The sequence below is a fragment of the Chinchilla lanigera genome, unplaced genomic scaffold (genome assembly GCF_000276665.1).
Source record: "Chinchilla lanigera isolate Chin_1 unplaced genomic scaffold, ChiLan1.0 scaffold00051, whole genome shotgun sequence".
NCBI classification, from domain to species: domain Eukaryota; kingdom Metazoa; phylum Chordata; class Mammalia; order Rodentia; family Chinchillidae; genus Chinchilla; species Chinchilla lanigera.
Window position 1 is genome coordinate 11035501 of NW_004955452.1, and position 18688 is coordinate 11054188.

Below are 18688 nucleotides of genomic sequence, written 5' to 3' on the forward strand. Positions count from 1 at the left end.
GGTACCGGGAACCGAACTCATGACCTTGTGCTTGCCAGGCAGGCTCTTTGCCGCTGAGCTAAATCCCCAGCCCCTCCTAAAGCCTTTTCTACATGCTGCTGCCTGTCTAGAAATCTCTGCTCCCTGTACCTGCCCTGGCTGGCTCCTCATCGTTTGGGTCTCAGTTCCAACATCCTTTTCTGCAGTACTGGAGATTGAACCCAAGGGCGTCGCAATGAGCTACATCCCTAGCCTTTTATTTTTAAATTTTGAGACAATTCTCAGTAAGTCCCCAAATTGCCCAGGCTGGGCTAGAACTCCCAATCCTCCTGCCTCTGCCTCTCAGATTGACTGGGTTATAAGAATGTACTGCCATGAGTGGCCTCACTGCCACAGCTTTTCAGTCTTTACTACCAAAAATTAATCTGGCTCATTCATATATTCATTATTCATTGAACTCATAGCACATGCCAGACACTGATTTGGGCTCTGGGCGTATACCAGTGGACAGATAAAAGTTCCCCTCCTTCAGCTGTAGTCTCTTGTAGTTGCTTAATGTTTGCTGACAGAAAGAATGGATGCGGCAGTCTCATAAGGGTGAGGTTGTGACCTGTGTGTGATGGAGCTGGTGAAGGAGCAGGGTTTGAACCTGGGCCTGACCTCCCTCCCCTACCCCACCCCGCAGTGTCCTGACCTTTACTGACTTTGCTGTTTCTTTGCCAGTTCTATCATCCCTGCCCGGTGAGCTAGCACATCAGTAAGTGACAGAGTGGTGCCAGCAGGGAGAATCCCGGGCTGGGGGGACTGGAAGTCTGTGTTGAAATCGTGCCTGTGCTGTGTGACCTTGGAAAGTTCTCTGTGTTTCTCTAGTCCTCCGATGTCATGTTGCCAAAGTAGGAAGAAAGTCCTTGGGACGCGTGGGACTGGGCGCTCCTCGCGGTTGTTCCCACCGTTTGGATCTGCTCCGGGCAGCCCCGTGGCTTCCCAGTATGTGCTGTGACCCTGCCCCTCGAGGGGCCTTGTCATCGCCCGGCCATCCCCACAGGTGGCCCTGGGCTCCCTCCTGGCTGTTCTGTGAGCCAAGTGCTTCCTCAGGGAATTAGCCCACCAGCCGGCAGGGCCTGGAGGTGGGCGCCGTGCCAAGTGTGGCCTGGCCGCCTGGCCATCTACCATCTGGCAGCTGGGACCCTTCCCTCAGCTGTGGTTCCTGAGTGTTTAGGCAAGGACTGGGAGGCAGAGTTAGCGGTCCGCCTGGAGAATTAAGTAGCACAAGCCTCCCTCCCCTGTTTTACCCTCGATAGAACACCCATGGCCTCGGGCCTCAGTTTCCCTCTTCTGCCCCTGGGCCCCGTGTGGGGGCGGGGTTGGCGAGTGGGCAGGATCAGTGGCGAAGGTGGGAGGAGAGCCGGGCGCAGCCCTTCCCCCTCCTCTGCCGGCAGGTCGCGCTGCTGTGAGGTGGCCGCGCAGTGAGGTGCGGGCCGGCTTAGTGCCGGGCTGGGTGAAGGCGGGGTCCGGTGCTCGCCCGGGAGGCCAGGGTGGGGGAAGGTCCCCAGTGGTGCCCGCAGTCATGGTGGTGTTCCTGGGCCGCCACCTCCCAGCGCTCCTGGAGCTGTTTAAGAAGAAGGGTGAGTGGGTGTGGCCGGGGGGCGGGGAGGGCTCCCCGACAGCTCCCGCGGCTGGACCTTTGTGTGGAAGGGGGATCTGGCGGCCGGGAGGAGCCGTGGCGTGGGGGAGGGGGCGATAACGAGGCCGGCCTCTCCTGACCGCGGCCTGCCTTTGTCCAGCAGCTTTGTTGCCGCCTTTGTCTGGCCGCTGCTTGGGAGGATGGACCCAGGTGTCTCTGACCTTGAAGCTTGCGGCCCTTGGGCCAGATCGCCTCCCTGCAGGGGTACCCACACTTTACTGGGTCCGGCCCAGTAGCCCACTTTCGGAGAGAGGGGCGCGCTCCCTCGCAGTCATCCCCGCAGATGGGAAGGGATCGGTGGGGGGAGCGGCGAGGAAAAGTAGTACTGCTGGAACTTGAGCTCGGTCGGTGCAGCTGTGTTCAGAGGCGTGGGTGGAGGGGGTCCGGGGGGTTTCAGGCCTGTATTCAGACGCTTCGTGGACTTCTGGGAACTCGAAGTTTAGTCCTGGCTCCGAGTCCTTTCTGCTGGATGGCCTTAGGCAGGCCTTTCCCCTGGAGCCCCCGCCCCCTGCTTGTAACGGCAGGAGCGGGAGAAGGCCTGAGCGCCCCTGAGGTACTTGCCAGCTCCGACCCGGTAGAGTCCTGGGACTAGAGCTCTGGCTGTGGAAGGGTGGGCTGAGGAAGGAGGAATGACAGGTATCTCCCTGAGCTGGAGACCCTGGCCTGGGGCGTGGCCCTTTAAAGGGCTTATTTTGTTCCTGCCTCTCTACAAGGTGCTGCCAAGGTCACATGACTCTCCTAGCGCTTTTGCTTATGTTGTGGCTTTCATTTGGGGGAGGGGGGCTGCAAAGTGCTGACACAGCCCCTCTCCGCTGGATTAGATGACCAGCCCCTCCGTGGGCGGAGCCTGTAATGGGATCCTCTGTAATGGATCCCTAGCTCTTCTGCATCAGGGGCCAGGGCCTCCTGGAGAGGGCATACCTGGGACTGTAACCCCAAAGAGGCTGAGCTCCCTGGCTGGGGGTGGAGGAGCTTGGGTCCCTCTCCCCTTCCCATGCCCCCACAAAAGGGCGGCCATACATATGGGTGAGTCGGGGTCCCAGAGGTTATACCCTTAGTGTGTCCTTCCCCCAGGGTTTTCTGCCAGCTGCCACTCCTTCCTGTTTCCTATGGTATCTTCTCCCTGGATCTGTGCCAACGCGCTGTATGAAAAGGGTGACTTGTTTTCCTTTAAAGTGGAACTTGGGGTCTAGACATAAGAAATGTATTTGCTGTGGCCCATGTGTGTACTGGGGGTGTCTTGCATGAGGCTCTGAGTGATGTGTGGGTACACAGTTGTATATATCTTTACCTACTGTGTGTGTACATACAGAACGGGATCTGTGGGTGTTGTGTGGGTGTGTGGAGGCTGGGTGTGGGCACATACGTGGGTTTATACCCATGTGCTGATTTGTGCTTCTCTGAAGCCTGTGGGTGCGGTGTGCATAGGCAGTGGGTCTGTGTGCTTTGTGTACATGCGGTGTGTGGGGCCCTTTGTGTGGTGTGAGTACCCGGATGTGTGTACCCTTAGGTGTAGTTTGGAGAAGTATTGGGGCTGTGTGTATCATGCACCCAGAATCTGTGGCTTGCAAGCTGGGCTGGGGCAGGTGGACACTGCATGTGTGTGCAGGGGCCATGTGCAGTGTGGACTGTAGCTGCCTTTATCCTGGTGCCTGTGTATCTCAAGGGACCACAGGCCTTTAGGCCTCACTTTTTCCTTCCTCCTCCGTTTTTACTAGGCTCTGCCAAAGCTGAAAGTGACAAACGCCAGAGTGCAGGGCCTGGCCAGGGGCCAGGGTTTGTCGTGGGTGAGCACCAGGACAATGTCTTCTTCCCCAGCGGGCGACCACCTCACTTGGAAGAGCTGCACACTCAGGCCCAGGAGGGGCTTCGCTCCCTGCAGCACCAAGGTAACCCTCCCTGCCTCTCCTCCAGCGCTGCTGTCTTGGCTCCTGAGGTGCAGGGGCTTCTTTCACACACCCTTCTGGTATCTTCCAGAAAAGCAGAAACTGAACAAGGGCAGCTGGGACCATGGAGACACCCAAAGTATCCAGGTGAGCCCTGACCCCCAGTTCCGCCCCGACTGCTCTTTCTTCCCTGTTTGACCTCTGGCCAGTATAGCTTTGTGTGCTGCTGGGTCTCTGCTTCCTGCATCTTCTGGGCTGAGTGATCCTGGGGGCTTGTCCAGGCTTGTGCTACCTAATGTCTGCTCGGTGCTGTGTGATACTGGGGGAATCTGTGAGTCAGAAGTTCCAGCAGGGAGTCCTGAGAAGGCAGCCTGCTCAGGCCAGAGCCTGATCTCCTTCTCCCCTGCAACAGTCCTCCCAGACAGGGCCAGATGAAGACAGCATCTCCTTCTGCAGCCAGACCACATCCTACACCGCTGAGAGCTCCACAGCTGAGGATGCTCTGTCCATCCGCTCGGAGATGATCCAGCGCAAAGGTGTCTGCTCACCAGCTGAGATTCCTGGGCAGGGGGGAGGGTGGCGGGCATTGTCCTGTCCTAGCACCTGCAGCTTCCCTTTTTCCTCCTAATCCACTGTTTTCCCAGGCTTTGTTATTCAGTGAATTTAGGAGACAGTATCCTCTGCCCTCTTGGATTTCATAAGGCACATTCACTGTAAAGTAGGACAGTTAAGAGTTGGGAAACCTGTGTTTGAGACCTGATATGCTACTGGGCAGCTGTGTGACCTGGGGCGAACCCTTAACCTCTCTGAGGTTTTGTTGAATGTTCTATAAAAATCAAAGGACAGTAAGAGGACTTACTTTTTTTTTTTTTTTTGTACCGGGAATCGAACTCGGGACCTCGTGCTTGCCAAGCAGGCGTGATTCCACTGAGCTATATTCCCAGCAGACTTACCTTTTTGGAATGAGTGCCAAACTCTAGCATGCTGACATACAATAGTATGTTTACTAAATAATAATAAGCACTCAGCAAATGAAAATGGTCATTGTTGCCTGGTAGCCTTCCAGAAAAGTTGCCTCCAGAGCTGTTACTAATATCCTATAAAAGTAGTGTTCTGTGGAATGTGCTGAGTCCTTCGGTTCTAACTGGTTTTCTTCCCTGTCCCCCACTGGCCCTCAGGCTCTACCTTCCGACCCCATGACTCATTTCCCAAATCATCTGGAAAGCCGGGGCGCCGGCGGCGTGAGCGGCGGAGCACAGTGCTGGGACTGCCGCAGCACGTGCAGAAGGAGCTCGGTGAGTCTCGGGTTAGAGAGGCAGCAGGGGTGGGTGGGGAGCCTGGCCGGACTCCGCTGACTGCTTCCTCCTTCTTGACCACTCCAGGCCTGCGGAATGAGTGTGAGGCACCAGGTCCTTCTCGGCCTTCTGGTCCACGGGATGCCGTCCGCATCCCCACGGTAGATGGCCGCCCAGCTGGCCTGGCCTTAGGGACAGGGGTCCGGGTGTCCCTACAGGCCCTGGAAGCAGAGGCAGAGGCTGGTGCAGACACGGAGGCCATGCTGCAGCGCCACATTGACCATGTCTACCGGGATGACACATTCGTTGGCCGGTCCACCGGGGCCCGGCCCCCGCCATTGACCCGGCCCATGTCCCTAGCTGTGCCAGGACTGACAGGAGGGGCTGGACCTCCAGAGCCCCTGAGCCCAGCCATGTCCATCTCACCCCAGGCCACCTACCTGTCGAAGCTGATCCCACATGCTGTGCTGCCACCCACAGTGGATGTGGTGGCCCTGGGCCGCTGCAGCCTGCGCACCCTGAGCCGCTGCAGCCTGGTCTCAGCCAGCCCAGCCTCCATCCGTTCGGTGGGCCGCTTCTCCTCAGCCTCCAGCCCGCGGCCCCGCAGCCGCCATCCTTCCTCCTCCAGCGACACCTGGAGCCACTCTCAGTCCTCTGATACCATCGTGTCTGACGGTTCCACCCTCTCCTCTAAGGGGGGCTCGGAGGGCCAGCCAGAGGGCTCTGTGACTAACACTAGTGCGGCACCCCCTTCTCAAGCGGGCAGCGGGAGGGGCTCCCCTAGTGGGGGTAGCACTGCCGAAGCCTCAGACACGGTCAGCATTCGGAGCAGTGGGCAGTTGTCTGGCCGGAGTGTGTCCCTGCGAAAGATGAAGCGCCCTCCGCCACCGCCCCGCCGGACCTACTCCCTCCACCAGCGGGGCTCAGCCGCGCCTGATGGGCCCTTAGGGTTGCCTCCCAAGCCAGAGCGGAAGCAGCAGCCACAGCTGCCCCGGCCACCCACTACAGGTGGGTCAGAAAGAGTGGGGGCAGCTCCCTGTCCACCCAACTCAGCAGGTGGCTGGGTGCCTGGCTTGTCGCCCAGTGGTTCCCGGCGTCCGCCACACTCCCCAGAACGGACACTTTCACCCTCCAGTGGATACTCGAGCCAAAGTGGTACCCCTACCCTCCCTCCCAAGGGTCTGGCGGGTACCCCTGCCTCCCCAGGCAAGGCCCAGCCCCCTAAACCAGAGCGTGTCACATCCCTTCGATCTCCTGGAACCTCTGTGTCCTCCTCGCTTACATCTCTATGTTCTTCATCCTCTGATCCTACCCCCTTAGACCGCTCTGGTCCACATATCTCAGCCTCCATTGGTGATAGGTTCGTCATACCTCCTCACCCCAAGGTGCCTGCTCCCTTCTCTCCACCTCCCTCTAATAAGCCCAAGGCCGCTAACCAAGCTGCCTCTGCTCTGGTTGCTCCTCCTGTGGTTCCTGGGCCCGTCTCTACCACTGATGCCAGACCTGAGACCCCTCCTGCTCCCCAGACATCCCTGACCCCTCCCCAGGAGTCTCCTGGTGTCTCCAAAGACCATTCACCCCCACCATCCCCACCTCCCTCTTATCACCCACCCCCACCCCCTAGTAAGAAGCTGGAGGTGGTTGAGGAGGCCCCACCAGCCCCAGAGACTGCTGAGGAGCCCCTCTCAGACCCCAACTGGCCTCCACCCCCACCTCCCGCATCTGAGGAGCAGGACCTGTCCATGGCGGACTTCCCTCCACCTGAGGAGGCCTTTTTCTCTGTGACTGGCGCTGAGCCTATAGGCCCTTCAGATGCCCCAGAGCCTGTCAGCTCTTTGACTGCTTCACCCCCAGCTGCTGTCTCTACCCAGAGCCAGCCCCAGGGTACCCCAGAGCCTCCTCCCGCTCCACCAGTCCCACCTCCAACTAGCTCTGTCCCTGAGCTTCTGACCAAGCCCCCTCAGAAGGAGGAGCCGGTGGGCAGCAGCAAGAGCAGTGGGACTTCTAGGGAGGACGCAGGTGCGCCTCTGGTCACACCCTCACTGCTACAGATGGTGCGGCTGCGCTCTGTGGGCACTCCCGCAGGGGCTGCAACCCCAGCTTCCGGGCCATCAGCCCCCCAGAAGCCACTCCGAAGGGCCCTGTCAGGGCGGGCCAGCCCTGTGCCTGCCCCCTCTGCAGGGCTCCATGCTGCCGTCCAACTCAAGGCCTCCAGCCGAGCTGCCAGCGGAGGCCTCAGAAGTGCCCAGCTGAATGGAGCAGCTGAGGCACAGCCACGGTCTCCCCAGTCCCCTGCCTCCACGGCCAGCTTCATCTTCTCCAAGGGCACCAAGAAGCTGCACATCGAGCGACCTGTGTCCCCGGAGGCCCAGGCTGACCTCCAGCGGAATCTGGTGGCTGAACTTCGGAGCATCTCAGAGCAGCGACCACCTCAGGCACCGAAGAAGTCACCTAAGGCTCCCCCACCTGTGGCCCGAAAGCCCTCTGTGGGAGTTGCCCCACCTGCTTCCCCTGGTTTGTCGCAGTCCCTTTCTGCTCCTCCCACCAACGGGCTCCCTCATGCCGAGGACAGGACTAAGGGAGAGCTGGCCGAGAACGGAAGTGTGCAGCTGGCGGGTCCAGAGGAGAAGATGAGTTCCCCAGGCTCAGGTACCGTGGGCAGTGGTGGGCATGGGACCCAACACAGGTGGGAAATAAGTATCGAGAGTCCCACCCACTGGGGGTTGTTCTTGGATCCTCTGGTTTTGTGATGCCTGGGACAGGCGCATTGTCCTTGATGAGGTAGTGAAAGGAATGCAGGTCATAGCTTAGGCATGAGACCTACTCAGTGTATTCCATCCGTACTGTCTCATCTCCTGCCCTCGCTGTGCTGTGAAGCATGGCCAGTGACACCCGTGTTAGTGTCAGAGGTGCCCCGCCCAGTGCTGCTGGCGAGGTGTCTGTAAAGGGGACAGGAAAGGGTGGGTGAGGATGTGTCTTGGGTTCTTAGTGCCAGAACTAAGCTGGGAGGCCTGTGGCTGAGGGTCCCTGTCTCCTCTACAGAGCCACAGAAAGAGCTGGTCTGACCAGCACACTTGCTGGCACTGCTGACCCATCCCAGGAATACAATCTCAGGGACCTGAGCAGCTCCAAGGACCCGAGGACACGGCAGACACAATCTAAGGGAGGACGCCTGCAGCCTTAACCTCACGGCCTTTGATATTTATGCAAGCCTGGTGTTGCCCGGTCCTGCAGACTACCCAGCTCTCATGCCTTTTCCTGGAAGGATGCACCTCTAGCAGCTGCTGCTTCAGCCTTGGCCTTAGCCTCATCTTGAAGGAGGTAGCTGATGGGAGTGGGTGGCTGCGCCCCCTGCTGGCTACAAGGCCACAGAGGTGGGTGCAGAACACCTCTTTCCTTTTTCTTTTTTTTTTTTAAATATCCAAATCATGCACATACTGTAGTCCAGAATCAAAGCACTTTCGCAAAGTGGCTACATGTCCATCTTCCAGGGCCTGTGAAGCCACATTCCAAGGGCCTGTTTACATGGTGGCAGCATCAGTCTCTGGTAGCCAGTCCGTAGCTGGGGCCAGTCTGTCTTCTGTCCCCCTAATCCAGTTCGCTCCTTTTCGTAGTTCTTGGAGGTGAACAAGTCACTTATTCCCACAGGCTTCCCAGGCTGAGGGCAGGAGCAGGACTGGGATTCCAAAGCACAAAAGGTGCAGTGGGGGCGAGCCTTCCTGTGCCTCAACTTATCACCAAGCTCCTGCCTTCCAGTTCTGCCAGGTGCTCCATGCAGGGGACAAGTAGGAGACTGCTAGGACCCAGATGGGGTAGGGGGAGGACCAGAGGGGCGGGCTGAGGTTCTCTCCATCCCCTGAATGTGAAGACAGAGCAGCAGGTCATCTCAGCCAGTCCTTGGCATGCCGGGTATCTGCCGGTTTCAATTCAATCGGGTGGGGCAGATTGGCAGTTTCAGAGGCAGGAGCCCATGGGCTTGTCCCTTTCAGCTTGGCAGGGACTACTGAGGTGGAAGGGGAGAATCGACAAGAGGAGAGATTATTTGGGCAGCAGGCCCAGAGCTGGCCCTTAGACTTCTTTTCTCGTGATGCCCTTTCTGCAGCTGCTTTTCAGCATGGGTGATTCTGCTGGGGGAGCTGAGGCTGAATCGCAAGGATAGGAAGCCAAAGGTGCATTTTATTCAGCTCTTTCCTAGTCAGTGAGGAGGCACGCGGGGCTCCTAGGGAGGAGGGGATGGCTGTCCCCTAGGTGTCAGCCTGTGCTGCTGCTCTCACCTCGGGGAATTTTAACGACCTCTGTTTTCAGCCTATACCACCTATTCGATAAGCCGGCTTCCTCAGCGGCCTCCATGATGCGATAGGGATGGTCGCAGTGCCTCCCTTGACAGCAGCCTGGCTGCCACCCAGAGCCATCCCTTCTTGATCCCTTTCCTTAACAGTGGCATGGACTTGAGCCTGGCAAGGAACTTTGTATTTCGCTTCTGCCATCAGGAGGGTGGCACTCTGGCTTGTCACCTGCTCCCCAAGAGCTGGGAACATCAGGGGTTTGTGGTCTACTCTAGAGACTTTTAGTGTACCACCACCATCTTCTCCCCGTAGCTATAAACCAAGTTTTGCTCTTGCCCTGTGGGTAATGGGGAGCTGCTGCTGGGTATGTGCTGTACCTGCCCACTGAGTTGAGGAAGGACAATCAATAAGCACCGCTCTGCTTGGAGCTCCTCATCTGCCCTGCCCTAGGACCCAGGACCCATCGAAGCCCAATGGAACCTGGCAGTATCCTTGAGATGCTCAAGGCGGGAGGGATCCCAACTCGTGTCCTTCCTTCCCGTCCAGTGTTACTGGAGCCCTTATCCTCAGTTAGGATTTTCTGAGCTTCTTTCCCCACTGGGTGGGCCAGAATACAAAGCAGAAGGAATCTAGCAGAGGCAACCTTTCTTTGTCCTCTGGGGTAAATGAACTTGACCTAGTGCAAATGGAGAGACCAAAAGCCTCTGATTTTTAATTTGCATAAAAATGTTAGAAGACAGGAGAATATATATATATATATATATATATATATATATTTCTTTAAATTTTTGAGTCTTTGATATGTCTATACACATAATCCATCTCCTGTGCCCTAAAGCTTGAGTGAGACACATGAAAAAGCTGTGTTTCATTTAAAGGTATTAATTAATTAAATGATTGAAACTTGGCTGTGACTGCTGCTTCTTCTACACCCCCCACCCTGGCCAATGTCAACTGGGTAATGTGTCCTCAGTGGGTAATACTGGTGACAAGGTTTGAGGCAAGTACGTCACACACAGTAGCCTGAAAATCCAGCCACCACACTAACCACAAAAGATGCTTCTTAATAGATGGGCAGGGCATGGTGGTACATGCCTGGGAGGCTGAGGCAGGGGGATCACCTAGTCAGTTCAAGACCAGTCTGAACTACACAGTGAGACCTAACTCAGAACAACATAAAAAGGAAGGGAAAATATTCTGCCTGCAATAAGCACTGGGGCCAAGAGAGTGGGTCTCTTCTGCTTAGTACCACCAAAGGGAGAGTCAAAGAATCTGTTACCCACCCTATCTCCCCATCCCCGACCTAGTATGGAGCCAGAAGCAAAAGATAAAAGCAGCTCCAGGCTATGTGAATGGCCCAGCAACTGCTTCACGCTTTTCTCCGAGAGTTCAGCTCACAGACAGGCCCCATTCAGATACCCTTGTTCAGACGTTTTATTTGAATCGGACGGTGATGGTTGGGGATTTAAGATGCCTCATGGAAGAAGTACCACCCTCTCTGAAGAAACAGGCTATACCACCCATCCTGCCCCTGATACTAACAAAACAGCTGCTTTAGGGTGCCTGCGGCAGGCCTTTCCTCCTGGTACTGCTGAGCCACAGGGTAGAAAGGCACGGAGAGAGCTGCCAACCACTTGGTGAACCACTGGTTCTGTTTTCCCTCCTTCTTCCTTTTCAAATCCCACAATTTCCTGTTGAGGAGAAGCTGTAATTAGCTCAGTCCGAGCACTAGATCCCAGCTAGAGGAACAGCTGCTGGGATAACTCCAAGAAAACCTGGGAACCAATGTTTTTCCAATTACAAGGATTGCGGCATAAACTTTTTCTATGAGTTATAGTGAAACCAGAATTTTCCAGTCAGTTGCCAAGGGAAGAAAGTAGTGCTGGGTTCCTGCTACTGCCTGGCCTTCCCTGCTACCTGGGGTCAGTCTCACCGCCCGGACAGGATGATCCTGGACTCCGGGAGGTGAGCTGCTCCTTAACGAGTGGTGCATCTCTGGAGTCCCGGACCTGCTGCTTCCGCGTCCTGAGAGATGGGCGATGGGCGATGGATGCAGCACGGCGAGGAGACCACAGGCGACTGAGGATGGTGGAGAAGGGAGGAAGATGCCAGGCTGGCTAGCTGATGCTCCCCCCTTTCAATGATTTACAGGAGACGCACCCCAGCTTGGTCATGAAGTTGGTTTGCTTCCACTGTGCAATGCACCCTTCAGAAATCTTGAAGTCAGCCTGGACAAGACAGACCACACACACGCATGCACGCACGCACGCGTGCACATACAAGAAAAAAATTAGTGTTGGTGATCGGAACCACAAGGAAACTCTTATACCTCTTATGCTACTTGTAGTGTAACCTGGTTCAATTTTTCTTTTTTTGGTACCGGGACTCGAGCTCAAGATCCTGTATTTGCCAGACAGGCACTTGTGCCGCTGAGCTATATTCCCGGCTGGTTCAACTTCTCTAAGAGTAGTTTCCCTGTATTTAATCCCTAGCACCTCAATCAAAACAAAACAAAGTACAAGCTTAAGTACAAAAGCTTCCATGTTCACAATTCAGGTAAGTTCATTGCAGAATTTAGTTTAAGAAAATAATCATGGCCAGGGGCTGGGGATTTAGCTCAGCGGCAAAGCGCCTGCCTGGCAAGCGCAAGGTCGTGAGTTCGGTTCCTGGTACGGGGGGGGGGGGTAAGAAAATAATCATGGCCTGTAATCTCAGCACTTGAAAGGCTGAGGCAGGAGGATTGCTGCGAGTTCAACACCAGCCTGGGCTACCTAGTGGGACATTAAGGCCAGCCTGAACTACGTAGAGGGATCTTGTCTCAAAAACACAAAAGCAAAAAAAAAAAAAACAAAAAAAACAAAAAAAACCCACAAAAGCAAACATGAGTGAGCACAAAGACCTCTATACTACGACATTTATCATAGTGAGTGCCCCGTCCCCTTTTTTGGGCAGTGTGGGGGAGTGAACCTAGGCTTTTGCACATACTAAGCAAGTGTCCACTACGGAGCTACACCTCCCCAGCCCATTATAACATTTTAATAGTGAAAAACTGAGAATGACCTCAGTGCCTCGCAAGATTTTAGTAAAACTGTGATTAACTATCATAGACTATTATACAATGTGACCTCCTCAGTATTTACGATGGGGAAAGTTTTCAGGCATAAATGAAAATTTAGAAAGCAGAATAAACATTTAGTACAAATCAAGCTGTAAATGTGTTCTCTCTATACAGAACAAAAAACCAGAAAGAAATGATCATGTCTGTGGTAGGACTACGGCTTTTTTTCCTACACTCCCTCATCTCCATATTTTAGACATTTTCTACAATGAAACTACTTTATAACCAGAAAAAATAAGAGATTCACAAAGTCAGCCGAGAAAACCAGAAAGAGTGGGCAATGCACCTGCCGCAGGCAAGAGGGTGGAAAGGGAGGTATACTCTGGATGCCTCCAGATAACTCTTTGAGCAAACACGGTACTAACTAGAAAGCCACTCCTGAATGTTAGTTCCACGAGGAGAGGCAAGTTTTGGCGGTCTGTTCATTGATGTAACCTGAGGATTTGGAGGAGTGCCCGACAGATGAAGACTCAATAGTTGTTAAATGAATGAACGAATGAATTCAGGGCTCACTGGGGCAGGCTCTAGTTAAGTCAGTGTGCAGAGGGCAAGGAGAGAAGAATTCCAAGCTTAAGGTAGTCAGCAGGGACCCTAAGAGGTTTTTGATCCTAGCTCTTCTGCTTCATTTCCCTTTTCTTTTGTGGTGGAGATTAAGCCAGGGCCAAGTCACTACCTTCCGCTACACTCCAGCCCCTGGCTCCACCACCTCTGGTAACTCTGTACGGCCTTGGCAGGTATCTTGCCTGGTGAAAAGTGAAAATCTCCACCAGCTCCTGCCACGAACTGAAGAATAGGGAAGTGTCTAACATTCCTCACAAAATGCCTCAAATAATGTCAGTGCTCAGTACATGAGAGCTTCCAAAACCCCCAAGCCTCTCACATTCAGGAAAGTCTGGAAAGAAAAGGGGCTCAGACACAGGAAGTCCCAACTGAGAAAGAAGTGGCTTCGGGGCCAGTAACAAGGCAGAGTGGAGACAGACCCAGCAGCCCAGGCAAGCGGGGAAACAACTGCAGCATTTACCTGTAACTTCTCGAAGACTTTCTTCTTGGGCTTGAGCTCCTCATCTGGCTGGCCCTTCTCGTAGCCCTTCACAAACACTCGCTCACCAGGAGCAGAGCCTGCAGGAGGGTCTAGAGGTTCAACCTGGCGGCTTGGACCTTCTCTGGGAAGACACAGACAGGCACAGGGTGAGGCTGTGGGTGGCTTCCAAAGGCTGTGGAAACTGCGGGCCTTTTCAAGGGGCCTTCACAGGATTTAGGACACCCTCCGTGCGACAGCCAGGAGGTCCTCACTGACTCAGTATGTCTCTGGACACCATCATGGTCAGATTAACCATGGCTATGTGGGGAAACAGACCAAACTCTGGGTCTCTAGAGGAGGTGAAGTACCCCAGGAGGGCTCTATAGCAGATCAGAACTGGGTTCGAACTGTGGCTCCATCTCTTACTAGGAGTAAGGCTAGGGTGTGCTCCTACCACTATTTCTAGTTACTAAAATTAACCGTAGGTAAAGAGCGTCATTCAGGGTACTCAGTACAGTGACTCCTTCACGCATCTTTTGGCATCAACGAGGAAAAGGTGAGTGCTCTCTGGGCTTCCCCCTGGGATGCGGAAGGGCATCAGATGAGCCACTTGCCCACGCTCCTTGGCCGCCCTCGGTCTGGAGCCCCCATGTCCTCACTCACACAGAAGCACACAGAAGCATGCCTTGGGACTCGACTCCTCTCATCTTCTGGGCTTTCAGGTTGCACAGCACCACCACCAGCCTGTCCTGCAGCTCCTCCTTGGGCACAAACTGCACCAGGCCGCTCACCACTGTCCGTGGTACAGCTTCCCCCACATCAATCTTCTCCACGTACAGGCTGTCGGCATCTGGGTGCTGCCAGCAAGAGATATCAGGGAGAAGAGTTTCCCAATGGAGTTGACTGAGGGCTGGTTTAACTCAGTCTTCGGAAAGGGAATCCTCTAGGGCAGTGATGGCAAACCTTTTAGAGCTTCCAATGGTAACAAACAGCGGGCTGTGGCACGTGTGCCATAGGTTCACCACCACTGCTCTAGGGGTAACTTTACTTCCAAGTCCCAGACGGAAGACAGCAGAACAGGCCTTGAAGGTACATTCTACTCCTAGCCAAGGCTGCATTTGAGGAAACGAACTCATTGTTGAAGAGTCTCTTAACAGAGATTAGATGGCTCGGACAGTCAGTGGCTAACCGTTATCTGTACACATGCTGCACCAGCCGCTCCCAGGGGACTGGGAGTGGGGAGAACAAGGGTTGACCTCACTGTCTGAGACAGGAGCACCAGCAGCCATTTCAAGGGCGTCTGGGCAGCTGGGTCTGCCCAAAGCAAATCAGTGCTGTGGGAAAATAGCACAAGACAATGGTCTCCAGCCACTGGTTTCATAACCTGTCTCTGGGAAAAAGAAAGGTCCTCCTCTATCCACCACTGTCTGAGGAGCAAAGGAGCTGATCCAAGATAAGCCTCACTGCTGGTCCAGGCAAGCTGGACCAGGTAAGTCCATCAGGCCACACTCAACGGATAAACAAGTTTCCTCTGACTAATGTCTGCCCCTGCCCACCGCCATGCTCAGGTCCCGGCTACGTGTGGCTGCATCAGGTCCAGGGCAGCGACGGCTACAGGAAGTCTCATGGCTGGAATTAGACACCTGGGTTCTGACTTGCAGTATGACCACAGGATGTCACTTCCCCTCTCTAGACCGGGCTTCCTCCGGGTGGAAACAGACAAACCTGACCCCCTGTCTGCCTCTAGGATGTGATGAAAAGGAGTACCTTCTCTACGCTGATGATTTTCCCCACACGGATATCCAGGCGGGATGGAATGACCTCCTCTGGCTCTGAATTCTTGGCAGGGCCTTTGGCAGTGGGCTCTGGAAATGAGAAGAACCCCACGGGGTCAGGCTCCCTTCCTCCCCATGGCAGGTCTGCTGCGATCCCAAGATGAGGATGCTAACATTAGGCAGGACTTAGTACAGAACTCCCAGAACCCACCTATTTAAAAATACGGTCAGCAACCTTTCAGAAATGACACGTCAGATTTATTGTCTTTCTTTCTCTCTCTTTTTTTTTCCTCCGGTACCAGGAATCAAACTCAGGACCTTAGGCTTGCTAGGCAGGCACTTATGCCACTGAGCTATATCCCCAGCTCCTCTCTTTCATTTTTGAGACAAGGTCTTTCTATGTGGTTCAGGCTGGTCTTGAACTGTGTGGCCCAGACTGGCCTCAGCCTCCTGCCTCAGCCTCTCCCATGTTCTGGGATTACAGGTGTGTGTCACCACACCCAGTGAGAATTTTATCTACTGTCTCCCTTAGTTATTAGGCTGGAGGGAAGGGTCATAAAACATACCAATGCTAGCATCTCAGCACCACCGCTAAGTGGACGGCTAAGAGGTGGGGAGGAGCACTGGACGGAACCTGGGAGAATCCAAAGATGAGCTCCTCTAAGAAGCCCTGCAGGCTCTTCCTGAGCAGCTATGTAATAGACTATCCCCTGTATACTGACTGGGGATAACAGGTCTAAGCCAATCTGTCTTCTACTAAAGAAGCAGATTTAGCAACAGACTAGAAGGGTCAAAATGCACATCTCACACCAGCTTCTCTCAGAGTGGTGGTGTAACAGCGTATCATTACTCCATAGAATGAACCAAACCAAATCAAAACGAGTCAAGTTCCATTCTAGGTGGTAATAGGCTAAGACATTCCTGCACTTCAGACCTGCTGGGTTCTTGGCCCCTTAGTTTTAAGACAGATGTGTTTCTGAGGCCTGCTGATAGGCTCTTTCCTGATGTTCTCACCCCGTCGCTGGCCCGACCCAGCCAGGCCCGGCCCCATCCCACCCCGCCCCAGACAGCCTTACTCTGCTTTGAGGGATCTGGGTAGGCAGCACTGGCCAGCTTCTTCAGGGCAGGGGCATTAAACTTTTCCCGAATGGGATCGAGAAGCTTGTTCAGGGCAACTTCAACAGAATTCTTCAGGTCTCCAGGATGTACAACCTGCAGAAATGAACAAGACCTGGCAGGTGAGTCCTAGAACGGAGTACAGGACACCAGAGTGTGCATTCAGGATGCAGGAAGTTTCTCCCCATCAAGGTCTTGATCTTCACAGCAATCTTGTGAGGCAAAGCAGAGAAAGAGAAATTCAGACAGCTTAACTTGTGTGAAATCCAGGTCTTTTGGATCTTAGTACTATGTCTTGAAGACTTTGAGAATGTATTAGTCTAATTCACCTTGCCTCTCCATTTATGCTTAGAACAGTGGCATAAACCTAGAGGTACAGTATTCATAGATAGAAAATGTTTACACAGGTAACCCAAGGCTAAAGTCTGAGTAACAAAGAATGCCAGAGTTTTAGTTAGACAGACCTGGATCAGATTTCCAACCAGCTTTGTGACTCTAAACTAGGTACGTAACCCACTGAAGTTATAACTTCTTTCCCTTGTCTTTTTGAGACAGGGTCACCCTATGCAGTTCAGGATGGCCTTAAACTCATCATGTAGCCCAGGCTGGCCGTGAACTTGTGGTGATCTTCCTGCCTCAGTCTCCCGAGTGCTGGGACTATAGATGTGCACCACCATGCTCAGCTTGAAGTTTTGACTTTACTTATAAAATCAGGATAACGATAGCTGTATTTCATAGTTAGAATGAGGATTAAGTCCCATAAAGTTGGCAGAAATGGTGACAGTAGTGCTGGTACATGGCAATACAGGTTGAACATTCCTGATCCAAAAAGCTGTAAAAGCTGGTAATGGTGGCACACGCCTGTAATCCCAGCACTTGGGAGGCTGAGGCAGGAGGATCCTTGCAAGTTCGAGGCCAGCCCTGGCTACAAAGTGAGCTCAAGGCCAGCCTGAACTGCATAGCAAAACCATGTCTCAAAAAAAGAAGAAATGCTGTAAAGGTTGGGCCCCAACATGACAACATAAGGAAATACTTTATATGTTACTTCATGTGTGTCAAATTTTTTTGTGGTGCCAAATTCGAACCCAAAGTCTCACACATGTAAAACACATATCCTACTAATGAGCTGTAACTCCAGCCACTGTCACTCGTTTGTGCACCTGTGCTTGAAATACTTCCTCTTGTTCAATCTAGTCCTTTATTCCCAGTCATCCAGTTCTCTGGAGAGCGATGAGAACATCAATATATCAGCTTTGTGCCATTGGCCCATGCAATCAGTGAACCACGTGAGCCCTCGTCTAAGTCATTAATAAAGCCCTAGAGAGCATCAGGACACAGCTCAGAGGCATGCAGCCACAAGCCAAGTGAGGGGAAGGAAAGGGTTGTCAGAGTCTGCTGGGGTTTAGTTTTCCTCTCACGTTACCTCACCAGCGAAGTCCTTTTCCAGGTCTAGGTAAGCAGTGTAGGTTTTGTTTCCACCCCATTTCTCATCTCGAAGGATCACAAACTCTGCAAGAGAAAGCATCTTTATCAATGAACTCACTGTTAACAGCCGTTAGCATTCCTAACGAAAATGCATGATTAATGATAGTTTTTGCTATGTATTTTGAAATTTATTATATGGTATTTCACTTCCATGTTTTGGTCCTAGGGAAGGATTGTGGCTTAGAACTGTTTCGTCTTCTAGTTCAACATCCCATCGTTATTTCTGATACTCCTGCCTACCCTGACAGCTCCCGAGGACCTAGCCTTTTAACAAACACATGGACAGCTGGAGGGGACCCAGCCTCTCCCATGCATTCATGTAGAAGAAATCAGAGCAGAGATTCAGGGCAGCTAGCTCTGGAGGAAGAACCTGTGACAGATCACAAGCAGTATCACAGCAGGAGTTGTGCTTTTCCAGCCCGGCCCCCGGAAAGAAAGCAAGGAGTGTCTTACCAGACTTGAGAGGAAAGAGGACATGCTTGATAAAGGACAGAACCCCGTTGTTCTCTACATTGCCTGGCTCACAGAAGGCCTTCTTCAATTTTTTCTTCACGTCTTCCTTCCGATCGAGGAGATCAATCTTGGATTCCTAGAAATGGTAGGGGATGTGTGGGGGACCTCTTGTGGTTGAAAATGAGAACATACTCGACTAACTTTTTTTTTAACATCAATCAGCTATAACAAAAGCAGAAGGTGGGTGTAGTAGCACACACCAATAATCCTAGCATTCAGGAAGCTGAGGCAGGAGGACTGCTGTGAGTCTGAGGCCAGCCTGAGCTTCATAGTGAGTTCAAGGGCAGCCTGAGCTATATATAGTGAGATCTTGTCTCAAAAAACAAAAACAAAAAACCAAAAGGAGAATTAATCAGAGTGAGGAACCACTCACAATTTTCCCACTCAGCAAATTAAATTAAAATTTCCTACATTCTTTCCAGGACTTGGCTATTAGATAAAGGTAGTCATACTGGGCTGGGGATTTAGCTCAGCGGCACAGTGCCTGCCCTGCAAATGCAAGGTCATGAGTTCGATTCCCAGTACTGGGG

The 18688-nt window shown here is 53.3% G+C and overlaps 2 protein-coding genes across 2 annotated transcripts in view; one reads left to right on the forward strand and one right to left on the reverse strand.

Annotated features, from left to right (window-relative positions):
• The window catches only part of Kiaa1522 (KIAA1522 ortholog), a gene marked incomplete at its 5' end in the record, with an annotated part of 29530 nt that extends 19493 nt beyond the window's left edge, over nt 1–10037 (forward strand). The window contains 6 exon segments of the mRNA XM_013519553.1: nt 3382–3552; nt 3641–3696; nt 3962–4085; nt 4728–4844; nt 4932–7493; nt 7887–10037. Coding sequence (XP_013375007.1) covers nt 3382–3552; nt 3641–3696; nt 3962–4085; nt 4728–4844; nt 4932–7493; nt 7887–7909 — 3053 coding nt within the window.
• A 509-nt stretch (nt 10038–10546) lies between these two features.
• Yars (tyrosyl-tRNA synthetase) overlaps nt 10547–18688 on the reverse strand; it is a 31970-nt gene continuing 23828 nt past the window's right edge. Inside the window, exons 7-13 of the mRNA XM_005395094.2 lie at nt 18099–18234; nt 17584–17669; nt 16121–16256; nt 15037–15134; nt 13933–14126; nt 13270–13411; nt 10547–11358 (exon numbers count right to left, since the gene is read on the reverse strand). Of these exons, the coding sequence (XP_005395151.1) occupies nt 11248–11358; nt 13270–13411; nt 13933–14126; nt 15037–15134; nt 16121–16256; nt 17584–17669; nt 18099–18234 (903 nt within the window). The 3' untranslated portion in view covers nt 10547–11247. The remainder of the gene's footprint in view (nt 11359–13269; nt 13412–13932; nt 14127–15036; nt 15135–16120; nt 16257–17583; nt 17670–18098; nt 18235–18688) is intronic.